At 35.2% G+C, this 16,748-nt stretch overlaps 1 protein-coding gene across 1 annotated transcript; it reads left to right on the forward strand.

Moving 5' to 3' along the window:
• The first annotated feature begins 1,409 nt into the window (after nucleotides 1–1,409).
• On the forward strand, nucleotides 1,410–14,093 carry LOC120079588 (uncharacterized). Its single transcript, XM_039033818.2, has 22 exons — nucleotides 1,410–2,605; nucleotides 3,458–3,573; nucleotides 3,709–3,917; nucleotides 4,932–5,051; nucleotides 6,283–6,411; nucleotides 6,495–6,620; nucleotides 6,749–6,804; nucleotides 6,870–6,969; nucleotides 7,124–7,241; nucleotides 7,625–7,834; nucleotides 8,176–8,506; nucleotides 9,642–9,735; nucleotides 10,207–10,315; nucleotides 10,744–11,015; nucleotides 11,135–11,262; nucleotides 11,439–11,673; nucleotides 12,018–12,206; nucleotides 12,305–12,594; nucleotides 12,669–12,852; nucleotides 12,938–13,180; nucleotides 13,429–13,514; nucleotides 13,607–14,093. The coding sequence occupies exons 1-22, from the start codon at nucleotides 1,776–1,778 to the stop codon at nucleotides 13,752–13,754; spliced, it is 4,323 nt and encodes a 1,440-aa protein (XP_038889746.1). The 5' UTR covers nucleotides 1,410–1,775; the 3' UTR covers nucleotides 13,755–14,093.
• Nucleotides 14,094–16,748: the final 2,655 nt, after the last annotated feature.

The following is a 16,748-nucleotide window of genomic DNA, read 5'->3' on the forward strand; positions in this document are numbered from 1 at the left end:
CCCTAATTTCAATTCATGTGCCAATCTCTGCTTCCTTCACATCGACAAGGGTAATATATAAGTGTTATTACAGTTTAGTTGCCTATCTTTTTTTTACAGGCAAATTGCTTTGCTCTTTGTAATGCAAATAGCTTGAAAGTGGGATCCCAAAATTAATGGAAGCCTAAATTGAAACTAAGAACTATGGTAGAGAACATTTTTTAGTTTAAAAAAATCTAGATGAGATAATAATTACTGTGTTCTATTTAATCAGCTACGTTTCAATTTATGTTTTTTTTTTTTTTTTAAATGTTGAAATATGTTCGAATAATTAAGAAATATTTGTCATTTAGCATAAAGTGTAGAGAGAGAAGGTAGGTGAAAATGTGGATGGTTATTATTTTAGTGCAAAATGGAAAGGTGACATGCAACGTATACAAACGGAAAGCAGAAAATTTTCATTAATATAATTAACTATATTATCACTTCCAATTAATTAGCATATCTTTTTATGCTCTTAGATTTCTGTTCTTTCTTTCTTTCTTTCCCTTTCACTACTATTATTTTATGGGCAAAAGTTTGAAGATGATGCCAATGCTTACACTTATCAAATGTTAATTTATGTATGAAATGTTGAAATATCATCTCATCCTTTTGTCTTAGGCATGAATTATTTTGGATTTATCTCCATCGTTTTTGTTTTATTGGATTTAATAACTAAAAAAATACATGTGGAATAGATATACCAATTCAATTCAATTAAATTATACATCATCGATCAAGGGAGAATTCAAATTCTTCATCCCACATGTTGAACTAAAAGAAAAGATGGTACATATATTAATAAAGTATTTAATAAATTAGATAAATCTAATGTTATCAACTGCCACATCTATCCAATAAAATATATAATATTGATTTGAAGAAGATTAAAAATAAATCAAAATTCAAAACTTCATACGTAAAAACAAATTCTAAATTCAATATAAGGTGTGTTTGGAATATATTTTCAAATGTTTTATTTAAAAAATAAGTTATTTTGAATAAAATTTGAGTATTTGACAACTATTCAAAATAACGTTTGAAGTATATTTTTTAAAGTTTTTATAAAAAAATATTTAAATGTAAATAATTTTTTCTCTAATCAATTCAAATGAGCTAGTAATTTTTTTTATCCAAAGTATAGGTATAGTTTATGGAATTAGTTGTATGGAATTAAAAAATTTACTGCAAAAATTTTTTAAAAAAATCTACACATATTTTTATTTAATGAAGATTTTGATATTAATTTTTAAAGAATAAATTAGCAATTTTTTGCAGGCTGAGAAAAGGCCCATTCGACTATTTAATAATGGGCCTCTTATTATTAAGCCCAAGAAGAACACATGGGCGTCAGGAGTATAAATCTGCACACGTGTGATGCACGTGTCATGTTGTCTCCTTCGTCCTCCTTCTTCCGACTGTCGAAACTCGGGTCTGCTTTTTCCTTCTGTGTTCTCAACTTTTTCGTCCATTGCTTTATCCCATCTCTCATTTCACTTCGAAATTTTTCTCGCAACTCCTCCAACTTCCACGATTTTCAATTCCCACCCCGTCGTACTTTCAACTCCCCACTCAATTCCCACTCCTGTAGTCTCATTTTTCACGAAATTCTCTCTGATTTAAGTATTTCACCCAATAGTTCTCCCAAATTCAGTTCGTTAATCTTATTTTCTCTCAGTTGGAATCTGGGTTTTGTAAATTTGGCAAAACCCATAAGATTTCCCCACTTTTACAGATAGTAATTCGTCTGAGAAATGGCTCAATACTGTCTGTATTCTTGCCAAGCCATCTTTATCAGCTTGCTTTCCTTTCTTACCTTTAGCATTTGTGTGGAATTTGATTCTGGGGATAAATTTTCCATCATCGGCTATGATGGGGATTTATTCCATGGAGATTATACGCCCCCTTCGCCTCCCCCACCGGCCCCCTTCCCTCATCCTCCATCATTTTCGTGCGAGGGTGATCTGAAAGGAATCGGGTCGCTTAACACCATTTGCGAGCTGAATTCCAGCTTGAGCTTTGGTGATGATGTGTATATTGAGGGAAATGGCAGCTTGTATATTCTCTCCGATGTGAGTTTAAGGTGTCCCGTAATGGGTTGTACAATACAGATAAACATGAGCCGGGAATTTTCTCTAGGTCATAATTCGCTGATAGTTGCAGGAAGTTTGAGGATTGATGCTCGAAACGTTAGTTTGGTTGATGGGTCTGTGGTAAATGTGACGGCGTTGGCTGGAAATCCGCCGGCACAGACCAGTGGAACGCCGTCGGGTTATCAGGGAGCTGGCGGTGGCCATGGCGGCAGAGGAGCGAGTTGTGTGACGGATAATACGAAGCTGCCAGATGATGTTTGGGGTGGGGACACGTACTCGTGGTCTTCTTTGGACGAGCCATGGAGTTTTGGTAGTAAAGGTGGAACGACTGTTAAAGAAGAAAGTTATGGTGGGGAAGGAGGCGGGAGAATTTGGATAGAAACAAAGAATTCAATCGAAGTTAGTGGTAATCTTTATGCAGATGGAGGTGATGGTGGTATCAAGGGCGGAGGAGGTTCTGGTGGCAGCATTTATATCAAAGCCCAGAGAATGTAACTCTCTCCCCTCTTATTTTCTGATTTTCCTTTTCCTCTTTAATCTTTGCCTTATATCTTCAGCTTCAGTTCAACTCATAGACTTTTTTTGCTCCCTGTTATTGATTGAGATAGATTCTTGTTTACTTCGAGTTGGAATGATGTGTGAAATGTTGAAATATGCTGATGTGAATTTTTTATGTAAAAAGAAACAGAGAGTACTTACCTTGCGAATCTGTGATATGGATATCCCTTTCTGTTTTTGAATGCTGGGGATATAGTCCGTACTTCTGTATTTTATGTTGATGTTGAGCCGTTGACACTCGCGTTCCTTGGTATGTTTTGCTTCTTCTGGGTTAAAGATTTTAGTAATTATGGCGTGACCTGAAGCTTCACTCTGGGGGTTTCTTTTGTAATCCTTTCGAGGGTGTGGGGATATCTCATCTCCCTTTTTGTATCTTCTCTTTTGGTATGAGATTTTCATTTCTTACATATAAGAAAAAAGATATGAAAAATCCCATTAATATGAAATATCAATAAGGAATTAAGGATGATTTTTAAACGTTATTACCTTTACACGAGTGGGCGTCATTATGGTTTTGGTGGTACGAATTTGGAACTGTGTAATAATCAAATAAAGATGGGGATAGTACTGTTGTTCAGGGTTGTAAAAATAAGGAGTAACAGAAGGTTGGGTATGTAATTTAAGGGCTTTAACTTCGTGATAGTTTGACCTCAAGGGGCTTTCTCATATGTTACTTCAATTTATATAGGACATTTTATTAGATAGGTGAAGCCTTTTAGTTCTAAATCATTATTTGCAAGTGATCTAGGAGCACACAGGTAATACAGTTCCTCTGTGAAGAGCAGGACTGGAAGTGGCAGGTTAAGTACAGTTGGTGGTAATGGATTTGCTGGAGGTGGAGGTGGAAGAATTTCCATCAATGTTTTTAGTCGGCATGACAATACAGAATTCTTTGCTCACGGTGAGGCTATATCGTGTTAATTGAAAAATTGAGTGTTGTCATAGGGTTTCTGCTCTAATATTGTCATAGTGCAGGGAAGGAAAAGAATGAGAAAACATGAAATATAATATTGTGACCTTTATGTGTTGTTTGTAGGGGGGAAGAGCTATGGCTGTTCTGAAAATGCAGGTGCTGCAGGAACGTATTATGATGCCGTGCCTCGAAGCCTTATTGTTAGCAACGACAACTTATCTACTCAGACGGATACACTTCTTTTAACATTTCCCAAGCAGCCACTTTGGACAAATGTGTATATTCAGAACCATGCAAAGGCGTTGGTTCCTTTGTTTTGGAGCCGTGTACAGGTTATAGATCTCTGAGCATTATGCTTACACCATTATTACTTCTCTGATTTCTGTTCTCATATGGGTCATGCTTGCTAGCTTGGGTGTTTTTTGACCTGGACTTTTTGAGTTGCATGTTTGTTTTATTATCAATGCTAACTTTCTTTCAATGTGAACTGCTGTTTCTTTTTTCCCTTTCTTAAATAAGAAAGAGTAATTTCATCAGAAAAAGGATTTGGAAAACCAAAATTCCAATCAAAGGACAGATGCATGCTTGGTTTGGTGATTCATTGAAAGATAAACCAATGATCAAATTCAAATAATAACACATTTTGTTTCTTCCTTGGGAGTGATTTAAAAAAGAGTGAGTATATGATTGGTTTATAAGTGATTTGTTAGAAGTGATTCTCCTAAAATCATTTTAATGTTTGGTTTTATGATTTTGAACACAATTTTCATTCAATCGAAGTTGATGGTGAATGATTAAAGATATTTTTGGGATTTATTTTGAACTTGACAGAAGTAATTTTAAATATCTCAGAATCACTCTCACACATGTTGCATCGTAACCTATTAACCTAGGCTAAGTTTTAGGATTAAGTTGCAGTTTAGGATACACCATTTGCTCTTATGAGAGAACTCAATTGTGTTATATTTTTGTGAGTGGAAACGAGTGTTTGCTGACGTGTAATTCCCTCCTAGCATGCAAAATTCTTCTACCTTTCTATTTTAAGATATGCTTGCAAATATCATCAACTATGTGAGAAAAGTGCTACAAGTACCAATTATTTTTTCATATTCTTTACTAGTAAGTTCTATGAAGACCCTTTAAAAAAAGTTTAGGTGTGTGTGATTAAGGTACACTAAAATTTTTTACAAAGTATAAACATCAAACAAATTGACTAAGACACTTCTCAGACTTGTTTTCCAAGTTCACTTTCTTGATTCAACATATTTTTTTTTTTTGCTCCAATTGTAAAACAACTTCTTTCTATTATGTACTTCTATGACGAAATGCTGCTAATCATCATGTAGGTTCAAGGACAAATTCATTTATCAGTTGGTGCAGTCCTGTCCTTTGGGCTTGCACATTACGCTTCATCAGAGTTTGAGCTAATTGCAGAAGAGCTTCTTATGAGCAATTCTGTTATTAAGGCAAGTAGCAGAGCCTTTTGTATCCCATCTGTCAACAGTTATATTTTAGCCAAAAATTATTATTTGGACTTTCTCAATAGTGTATTTCATATGTAATTAACATTTTTAACACTGTACTGATTCATGAAGTTTTTGTTTCCCCTTTAACTCGTGGTGGCATGGGTAGCCATGGCACTACATCTGACAAAAATCAAACTAATCTGTCCTGTTTTCAAGTTATAATAACTCCGGAGTTTTCCTCCTGTTGGAACAGGGGTGCTGGGGAATGAGTACATGTGTTTATTGTGGAATTGTACTTTGGAACATCTTTTTTGGGGTGTTTGATCTTCAGTTAGCTAGCTGGTCATAAGCTTTCAGTGGTATGATGTCGAGGAGTTTCTCCTCCATCCTTCAGTCAGAGGAGTAGAACCTTTTTTCTAATATATTTTATATGGAAGGCTGGGGTGTGCACTTTGTTATGGGGTATCTGGGGGAAGAGAAATAGTAGAATCTTTTGATGTTTGGTCCCTCGTCAATTTTACTGTTTTTTTTTTGGATGAACAATTTTACTGTTTCTCTCTGGGGCATCGTGACAGATTCTTTTTGTAATTATTTGTTAGGTCATATTTTGTTAAATTAGAGACCCTTCCTTTAGGGTGCTCCCTTTTGGGGGCTTTGATTTTGTCTTTTATGCCCTTGTATTCTTTCATTTTTCTTAATAAAAAAATTGTGTTTTGTTGTTGATCACTGATCACTGTGATTTGCAATCAATCAGTGACCATCAATTTAAATCCTTTCTCGTAAGTTATTGTAGTCCTACAAAAAATTTGGGCCATGTTTGTTCAATTAAGGGGTGTGTGTGTGTGTTTTTTTATTTATTTTATTTTTAAGGCTGATCCTAGACTTGTATTTTAATATGACTTTTTAATTTGAAGTTATTTCTTTGTTGTTCCAGAACCATCCACACTCTCTTTCTGTGATCAGACTGCGTGGATGATTATAAGATTGCTTACCTGAACAACTTTTTGGGGCATCTCAATGTTTTTAATCCTTTTCGTCTGTCCCATTACTACTTTAATAGTCTAACAATTTCACATTTTCTTTGTTTTTGGTTGGTTGTTGGTACTTGGTTATTGTGGTACAGTGCCCAAGTCATGTTTGCCAATTATTTTCCTGTTCCTGTTAGTATGGAGATGTATATATCTTATATATATATATATATCTGAAAAACTGAGCTTTCATTGGTATGCAGATATATGGGGCCCTTCGCATGTTTGTGAAGATGCATTTAATGTGGAATTCCAAAATACTTATAGATGGTGGAGACAATGAAATTGTAGCAACATCTCTGCTTGAGGCCAGTAATTTATTGGTTCTCAAGGTATTTCATACTTCACAAACTTCTTTTTGACTAGAATTTATGATGAAGTAAATCATGCTCATTTATCTGTTTGTTATTGTCAGGAGTCATCTTCTATACATTCAAATGCAAATTTAGGCGTTCATGGACAAGGATACTTGAATCTCACTGGACCAGGAAATTTTATTGAAGCACAACGTCTAATACTATCATTGTTTTTCAGTATTTATGTAAGCAAATTATGGTTAACTTTCTTTCCTGTTTAGAGTTCACTTAAACTGTACGTATCAGAATCCTTTCCCTTTTATTTGTTTTTTGTTTGTACCAAGTGTTGAATATCTACTTTGATAATATTAAGGTTGGGCCTAAGTCATTTCTCCGAGGACCTTTGGACGATTCAAACGCCAATAATACGTAAGTTTTCTAATGTTTGATCAGTAATTTCATTTTTGGTTCCCTAATGTTTCAATAAATTGCAGGAGACCACAGCTCTACTGTGAACTTTCTGATTGCCCAGTGGAACTACTTCACCCACCTGAAGATTGTAACGTGAACTCTACTTTGCCCTTCACTCTTCAGGTGTCCCATTAGCCAGATTGATCACTAAGTAGTTATCTTGTGTGGAGAATATTATTTTTGAGATTTTCCTGGTCAGATTAGTAAATAATTTATTATACTGAATATGCTTTTCTTTGTCTAATCTAATACTGGGTAGCTCGGCTTGTTTCTGCAGATTTGTCGAGTTGAAGATCTAACAATTGAAGGCACCATAACTGGATCTGTCATTCACTTTCACTGGGTCAGAGAGATATTTGTTTACCTATCTGGTGCAATTAGTGCTTCTGGTCTTGGTATGCATTTTTCTTCCAATTATTTTGTTCTCACCTGGCAGGTTCAAGTAGTTCGAATGAAATATATGGTTAATATACCACAGTTTCATCTCAACTGAAGGTTGAACATGTTACATTACACTATTGTAGATAAAAGAAAGTTTCCTGGGCTTCAGCTACAGAGCTTTTACTTCATTTATACATATATTTTCTAATTATTGGCCTAGTTTTATCTTGCTTGATTGGAGACATTTCTTTTACGTAGCCTCCTCGGGCTTTCATTATTGTATGCCAGCGTCCTCTTTCATTTTTTCTTGATGGAAGCTTGGTTATTCATAAAAATAAAAATTTCTACTATGACGAGTATTTGGCCTTCACCATGTTTTGTACTTGGTTGTGTGCAGGCTGCACTGGTGGAGTGGGTAGAGGACGAATTTTTTCAAATGGTCTTGGTGCGGGTGGTGGACATGGTGGGAAAGGGGGGGATGGATACTATAATGGCACCTTCATTGATGGTGGTGTTGCATATGGGGATCCCGATCTACCTTGTGAACTTGGCAGTGGTAGTGGAAATGGTAGTCTTGCTGGTGAAACAGCAGGTGGTGGGATTATTGGTAAGTTGTGATTCTTCCCATCTTTTTCCCCCTTATTTAATTTTTTTCTTTATGTTATGCTTGGAATGAAATTCCATCGGTGATATAAGGGGCAATTGTTCTCACTTTGTAATTATGAAATTATAATCTGCCTTGAATCGGGAATTAATTCTAATGGGGATTCTTCTTCTCATGGGTTAGTTACGCTCGGTAGGTTGAGTAATGGCTGTATAAAATATTACGTTTGACCATTTTTCTCAAAACAGTACCAATGTTTATTCGGGATACCTGCACTTGTTCTCAATTTCATATTTCAGATACATGTTGACAATGAACTTTATTTTGTGCCTGCTTGTATACAGTGATGGGTTCACTAGAGCACTCAGTAGTAAGTTTGTCTCTCAATGGGTCCCTTAGAGCTGATGGAGAAACGTTTGGGCGAGATGTTGGGGGGCAAGGTGGTGGGAAAATGTTGAATGTTGGTCCTGGAGGTGGATCAGGGGGAACAATTCTTTTATTCGTGCAAACAGTATCGCTCAGTGAGTCCTCTGTCATTTCAGCCGTTGGAGGACAAGGCAGTTCGAATGGTGGGGGTGGGGGCGGCGGTGGAAGGGTTCATTTTCATTGGTCTGATATACCAGTTGGGGATGCATATCAACCTATAGCAAGTGTTAAAGGAAATATTTATACTGGGTTTGTGTCAATTCTCCTCTCTCCCCCTAATGTATTGTTATTCTTTGTTTATTATCTCAACTTTGTCGAACAGTGATAAGGTAGAAAAAAAATGTTCAACAACTAATTCTCTAACTTTGATTGTTCCTCCAACCACAAAAAAAAAAAAAAAAAAAAAAGAGAGAGAGAGAGAAAGAAAGAACTTGAAACAAGAATAAGTAAGAAGTGTATTATTGAAAATACAAATTTCTATGTTGAGTAACTGAGTTCTGCTCTCTCAAGAAGTGTTAAGCGGTGGTTATTATTATTATGATGATTTTCTGAAGTTAACACCATTTAGACAGCCTGTGATAATTATATGTTATACACAGCAGCTACTCTTCATGTTAAAACTTGACTGTCCCAAGTTTAATATAACCTTGGAGTAACCAACGATTCTATCATCAGAAGTTGCATACTTGTTTTGGTCTTCCTCCAATATCAAAACATGTTGCTACAATCAGGAAGGTAATTAAATATTTTGTGGAGTTCTGGTAAACTTTGAAGTTAGGGGCCAGTTCTCCAAGCATCCTGTTGTGGATCCCATATGGAAAAAATGGGGAACCTCACAATCTTTTTTTTTTTTTTTTAAAACAAAAATTGGAAACCGGTCCAAGAATAGTGAACTCAAAGAGGGACCTTCATGAGGAGGCATATTGAGGATCCCACGTTCGAAAGATGAAGAGAACTCACAATCTTTAAAAGATTACATGAGTTACTCCTCTTATGACCCGTTGGTTTTGAGTGGATTGTAGAAATCTGGTTGTGCTGTTACTGTACAATCCTTGAGTTCCTGTTTCTCTCTCTCTCTCTCTCTCTCTTTTTTGGTCGTTGCAACAAAAAAGTGGCTGATATTAGTTGTACGTTTCACCAGTCGATATATTTTCTTTATGAAACAAATATTTACAACTAGCTATTAATATATCTATTGTTTGAAGTATATGGTTTAGTGTCACATGATTAGCCTTCTTATTTGATAAGGAAGCTGATTCCTTATGTTCTATGAATATTTTCCAGGGGCTTAAATTTCTTTTATTTAATTTGATGTCGACCTTATTCAAAATTATTCAACTTGATCATTGAAGATCTTAGCTGTTTCTCTTCTCTTCAATGTCAGGGGAGGCATAGGAAGCTACCATGGTTCTGGTGGCGAAAATGGAACCATCACTGGAAAGGCCTGCCCCAAAGGACTGTATGGTATCTTTTGTGAGGTAGCATCTCTCGTCATGGTTTGTCAGCATCATTCTACTTGTAATTTTAGGGGAGAGCATCATTCTACTTGTAATTTTAGGCCCCCCACCACCCATTGTTTTTGTATATCCAAAAATTTCTACTATAGCCACTTTAGATATCTTCTTGAATTGGATTGACCTTTTCTTATTTTCAAGTGATACAACTCAACTTTAATGTAGATTTTATGCATTGAATCTTGAAATAGAATTTAATTTCTGTTTAATATAAACTTGAGTATGAAAAATCTTTTTTTAAGCAATAAGTTTCTTAAATGTTTTTTTGTTTGGAATTGTTTTTGCCCATCTAATCAATTTAATTCTTGTAGAACTTTTTTTAGTGATTATGTTAGTTTTAATTTACTTCTGTAAAATAGCTTAGTTTTCTTTTCAAAAAAAAAAAAAAAAAAAAAGAGCTTAATTTTTGTCCATGATTCGCAAATGGGACTGCAGGAATGCCCTCTTGGAACATTTAAGAATACCACTGGATCTGACAGAGCCCTGTGTACCAAGTGCCCATCTTATGAGCTTCCCAATCGTGGCATATATGTTGGTGTTCGAGGTATGGTATTGCTATGATAATCATTAGTGAGCCTTTATTTTCATTTTAGGGCTAAGGAACAAATTTCTAACAAGTCAAATAAAATATGCTTTGAAATACCAAATAGGACTACTAATCTTGGTAATGGCTAAAGAAGCTATAAAAATACAATCAACTATTACAGCTTCACATTCAATTCTGCATATTAGAATTTTCATTTACATAATTAGCTAATGACACCCAAGAGAAGCGGTAGAGAAAAATAGAGATATACTTCTATTTGATTTTTAAAAAATTATTCAAAGAGTGGATTTACGGGATATCTAATGAATTGGATTATCTGGGGGAAAAAAGGTCCATTATGCTACTGCTTATTCACAAGAACTTTCATCTTTTGTGCGAAATGCTTTTTCTTTTTATAGAAAGAAAATTTTGATTGCTTCCAACAGGTGGTGTTGCTGAAAGGCCTTGCCCCTACAAGTGCATTTCGGACAGATATCACATGCCACAATGTTATACGGCTCTAGAAGAGTTGGTATATGCTTTTGGAGGTCCTTGGTTATTTGGTCTTATTCTTGTTGGACTCCTCATCCTTTTAGCTCTGGTGTTAAGTGTTGCACGTATGAAATATGTTGGTGGGGATGAATTACCAGCGACGGTACCTGTTCGACAAAGCTCTAGAATAGATTACTCCTTTCCTTTCCTGGAGTCCTTGAATGAGGTCTGCCTTTAACTTTTCCCTGCCAGTGATCACGTTCTTTAGGTCACTGCCAAACATTAAGTGCCTTCCTTATGGAAGTACAAATTTTAAGTTAGTTTATATATAATCTTATCTTTCAGGTTTTGGAAACAAATCGAACAGAGGAATCCAAGAGTCATGTGCATAGAATGTATTTCATGGGCCCAAATAGTTTCAGTGAACCGTGGCACCTATCTCATTCCCCTCCTGAACAAGTAGCAGAAATAGTGTAAGCAGTCTCAATTTCTGTTGTAGGAGAATGATATTTGGGTGACAATTTTCAGTTTTCAGTGGAGAAGGCCGGTTAATTTTCTGTGTGATTCTAACCTTTTTCCCCAGAGATTTGTATTATTGAAGTAATCTAGTGTATGATGAACATCTTCTGAGAACATGATTCCTTGGCAGATATGAAGATGCATTTAATAGATTTGTGGATGAGATAAATGATTTGGCTACTTATCAGTGGTGGGAAGGATCAATCTACAGTATTCTTTCTGTTCTTTCCTATCCGCTTGCATGGTCATGGCTACAACACTGCCGGAAAAAGAAAATGCAATGTCTTCGTGAGTTTGTTCGCTCTGAATATGATCACTCTTGCCTGCGTTCTTGCCGATCACGTGCTCTTTATGAAGGTCTTAAGGTTTGTTCAAAACCAGTTTTCTTCATTTGTTGCCTTTTCTAAAAGCATTATATTATGTTATCAAATAAATTGAGATAATTGCTAGGAAAGCCGTATGAAATAATACTCATTGAAGTGAACTAGATAGGACTTTAAAATCATAAAGAAGGTATTCTCAATGTGCTCAACTGAATGTCATGGATTGTTCAACAGCTGAATTGATAGTATTTCCAGGGGCAACAAATTTTGTAGTGAACAGATCTTATGGAAGGCATCTAGTTTAAGAATTCAGTGGAACTGAGCTTAGAACACCTGTTCTTTCAATAATTTTGATAGTCAGCAGTTTCAATAACTCGTTGCTTCAGGTTGCTGCTACTCCTGATTTAATGCTTGCATATGTGGATTTCTTCCTTGGGGGAGATGAAAAGAGAGTTGATCTCCCTCCTCGTCTTCAACAAAGGTTACCAGTCTCGGTAATTTTTGGGGGAGATGGAAGTTACATGGCTCCTTTCACCCTCCATAGCGATAACATTCTAACCACGTTAATGGGTCAGGTTTGTCAATTGCCTAGACTTATATTTGGGAATCCATTAACTTCTATTTGCTATCTGATGGAAGAAGATTGTTTTTAATGTTAAAATTGATTTCTCAGTCTATTCCACCCACAATTTGGTATCGACTCGTGGCTGGGCTCAATGCTCAACTACGCTTAGTTCGTTATGGACACCTGAAGAAGACTTTTGAACATGTAATTAGTTGGCTGGAAACACATGCTAATCCAACTCTAAGTGCCTTTTGTGTGAGGGTCGATCTTGCATGGTTTCAACCCACAGCTTCTGGATATTGCCAATTTGGGTTATTGTTATCTGCTTTGGAGAATGACAATGTGCAGCCATACGCTGAAGGCCAACACAAATTACTACTGCCTGAGAAACGTTCATGGTAATAATTTTGAATCTAGCTTCCTCTGCCGCCACTTAACGGTTAATAAGAAATTTGTTCCTCAACATGTGCAGTTTACCAAGACTTGCCGATAGGAAGCCATTGGACCAGTTAAAAATCACTGAGCAGAAGATGGTTCAGAAACGAATATTTGGTGGAATTATACAAGCCAAGAGCCTAAAAGCTCTTAAAGAGAAGAAAGATATATCTTATCCCCTCTCTTTTGTGATCTACAACACTAAACCTGTTGGCCATCAGGTGGTTATTCTGCTGAAGTTTGAAGTTGCTTGTACCTTTTGATGATACCATTCTAACTTTGGTTTCCATCCTCTTTTTCACTCAGGATCTTGTTGGTTTGGTAGTCTCCATGATACTTCTAGGAGATTTTAGCTTGGTCTTACTCACTTTGTTACAGATGTATTCTATTTCTCTGCTCGATTTTTTTCTGGTTTTGTTCGTCCTTCCTCTTGGTCTGCTATCTCCTTTTCCTGCTGGGATTAACGCGTTATTCAGTCATGGACCTAGACGCTCAGCCGGCCTGGCACATGTATATGGTCTGTGGAACATCACATCCATGATTAATGTGGTGAGTACTTCTTAACTACGATCTTTTATTGATCTTTCATCTCAGGGAGAAAGCAACATGATTTCCGGTGATAGACACTTTTGGTCTATATTAGTGTCGTAATTGCTTGCTTTTATCAAAGGTTTTGCAAGCACTTCGTTGACTGCAAAACTGTTTCGAAATTGATGAATCCAATTTAAATTTGATTGCCATTAGAAATATCGGATATAGATCCTCACCTATTTTAGGCACTTTCTTGTTTGTTGCAGGTAGTTGCTTTCGTTTGTGGGTTAATTAATTATTTATACCATTCAAGTAAAAAGAATCCCAGCTTTCAAACCTGGAATTTTAGCATGTGAGTAGCCTCAAATCAATTGCTAATGTTCCTGGCTTGTCGAGTCATTGGAGGAAGTATAAACTTTTTGCTTGTGATTGTTAAAAATGCAGGGATGATAGTGAATGGTGGATGCTTCCTGCTGGATTAGCACTCTGCAAAATTATCCAAGCGCGACTAATTGATTGGCACGTTGCAAATCAAGAAATTCAGGACTACTCATTGTATAGCAATGACCCAGAGGTGTTCTGGCAGACATGAAGAAGCATGCATTTATAGGTAAATGTGAGAATGAAACATCATATTGATTTTTTTATAATTTAATTTGTTTGTGTTGAGAGATAGTATAGCATTGAATAGGTGAAGTACTTATGGTCTAGTCAAAGTTTTCATAGTTTTACTTTACCCCTTCATATACAAAGTTGTTAGCAAGTGTCTACCCAATATTCTTTTCCCTCTCCCCATGTGTATTTTTGTACATATTATAGCGTGGCCCACTTCAATGGTTGACAGATATGTCTCAAATGGATTGCCATAATACTTGTGAATTCATATACAAATGTTGTATGTATATCACCCTTGTGTCAGTTTTCGATGCCAGATACTTGTGTTGTCCAGAGCTCTGCAACAATGGAAGCTTTAAATTGTTTTGCAGAAATTTTGTTCATATCTATCTCAACTTCATAAACCCACAATGAATTTATGTTCTTCTCTTTCCTTTTCATTAGATGTTATAAATGTGCTACTTTGGAGCTGAGAACTTCCCTTATACCAATGCTGTCTTTAAAGAGTTATCTAGATGCCTTCCAATTAAACCTTACAACATTTTACTACTGATTCACATCTGTTGGGTACCCCTGACTCTTGAATCTTTTGGTTCAACGTCTTAGAGTTTGTACTTAGTTGGGCATAGTCTTATTTTCACTGTCTGCTAAAATTCACACCTGATGAACTTGCGAAGGAAGTGGGTGTATAAGATGGGATTCTGTACATTGTATGTCAATACATTGTTTTACTCCAAAGAAGGCTAATATGTGGTTTGTATTTTCTTTTGTTATGGTTTTTTTACACAAAAGTAGGATAAATTGTGGTGTCTACTTCTATAATCTAACCTTTTGCTATGGTTTTACTTTTGTGATAAAGTTTGGAGGTTTACATTCCTAGTTATTCTGTCACTTTTGTGCCACTTTCCATGAATGAATAGATAGGATATGCATGTGAGTGAATACCCATCATAGCACTCTTTGCAGATAGAAATTAGAACTTGCAATGTCTCAATTCCAAATCCTAGAGTGCTCTGTGGAAAGGAACTTACCTAAGTTTCTGGTGTTTATTTGTCAAAATCTTGGGAGTCTGCAAGAGTGTTAGATTGTCTGTGTATATATGTGTGTGTTTGCAAACTTTATTGGGTAAAGTAGACTTGACAGAGAATAAAGGTACACTTGGTTCTCTTCATTTTGTAGTAGACGTATTATACTAATTAGAATTGTAAATATTCTGAATTGATGATGAGGAGGTGGTGAAAGTTGCTCGGGGAAGTTTGGTTACAGCCAAAACTACCTGTCGAAACCAAGCTTGCAGGGTTTGAAGAGATATGAAGCCTACTGATCATAGGTCTTGATTTTGTGCATGTGGCTGAAGGTAGGGGGAGGGGATTTTCTCCCGATACGTGTTGGGAGATTTTGAAATAGTTAAAATCACTTTTGTGAGGTTCAGAATGGCTCTTAAACCTGCTATATGGGACACTCCATGTGGAGAGTAAATGAGATGTGGAGAGTGAATGAGATAATGAAAATTGAGTAGAAGTTTGGTGTCTGCAAGACACTCATAACTCCTGAAGTATTTCACTGTTCAATGACAGGTTGTAGGTGAGTTTTGTCTCTGACTATACAGTTTCTCTAATCTTTTCATTATTTGGACAGTTTTTTTATTCCAACTGGATTTGTCACCTCTTTGGTGGGATTAGCTATTGTTAGTTTGGTTGGCTTTGAGTTGTTTGATGTGTTTCTTGTCAAGAATATATGGCCTCATAACACTCATTGAATGGCAGAGCACTGGACGGTAGTGACTTGGTGGTTCATTCATTTGTTTCATTATATGAGCATTTTGTATCATAATTTTCATCTAACTAATTGGAAATGTCCGAGGTTTCAATTTTGAAAATTTTGAGAAAAGTCATAGAAATCACAGATCGAAGATTGTGTTTGGCTCTTGAAGATTTTTTGGTCTATGAATTTTAAGGAGTGGTGCATTTGGTACGAGTTTTTAAATTTTAGTTTAGTATTTTGGTTTTGAAGAGTAGGTTTAAAAGAATCCTGAAGTAAATTTCTTTTTTTTTTTTTTTTTCTTTTCTAAATTCTCACTCAAATTATTGGATTTATTTAAAATGTCATAATAATTTTTTTTTCCAAATCCTATCTTTTTCAAAAAGATAAAAAAAATATATTACATGGCATTTTAAATAAATTCAATAATTTGAGGGAGAATTTTTTCAATTTAAAATGTCATATAGTTAAATAAAAATAAAAAGGAATTTTAAACCTACTCTTCATAACTTAGAATTTTTTAAAAAAGAAAATCAAGAAACGATGATGGTCATTATTTGAATTAAAAAATATGATTTTAATTATAACTTAATTGTATTATAGCGTCAGGTAAAAAAATCAACAATGATACATAAGAAAATGAGAAGGAACATAAGAGTTTTGTTTACCAATAAAACAAAGTTGTGTGTTACCAATTAACTAAACCAATCCTTGAACAACTTTGTCAAAATTGTTTTTTTTTTTTTGTTTTTTTTTTTTTTGAATTTTTACCCATATTTTATAATTATTTGACTATGTAAGAGATTTTTTTTTTTTTTAAAAAAAAAAATTAGAGTGAACCTATTTATTGGAGGGTCAAAGATTGCAATACTTCTCGAAGTTTTCAATTTATCAAAAATTCACTTTGATAAATTGAGAAGTTTAAATTTAAAATTGCAACTTTGGAACTTTGGGTGACATTGGGGAATTCATTTTTCTCAATCAATAAATTATTACTGTGTCAATATGAACATAGTTCAAGTGACATATTGTTCTATCGACTTCGAAGTCAGAAGTTTGAATCTCTCACTCCACATTTTAATTACTATATCTTTGAAAAAAAAAATTGCTACCTTTTTTTTTAATGTTTAAATTTAGTTAAAAATTCGACCATTTACTTAAGAAAGATTAAAAAGTGATAAATTTAATTTTTAAATAACGAAATTTTTAT

This window comes from Benincasa hispida, chromosome 6 (genome assembly GCF_027475165.1).
Source record: "Benincasa hispida cultivar pf3 chromosome 6, pf3_genome.v1.1, whole genome shotgun sequence".
In the NCBI taxonomy this organism is placed as follows: domain Eukaryota; kingdom Viridiplantae; phylum Streptophyta; class Magnoliopsida; order Cucurbitales; family Cucurbitaceae; genus Benincasa; species Benincasa hispida.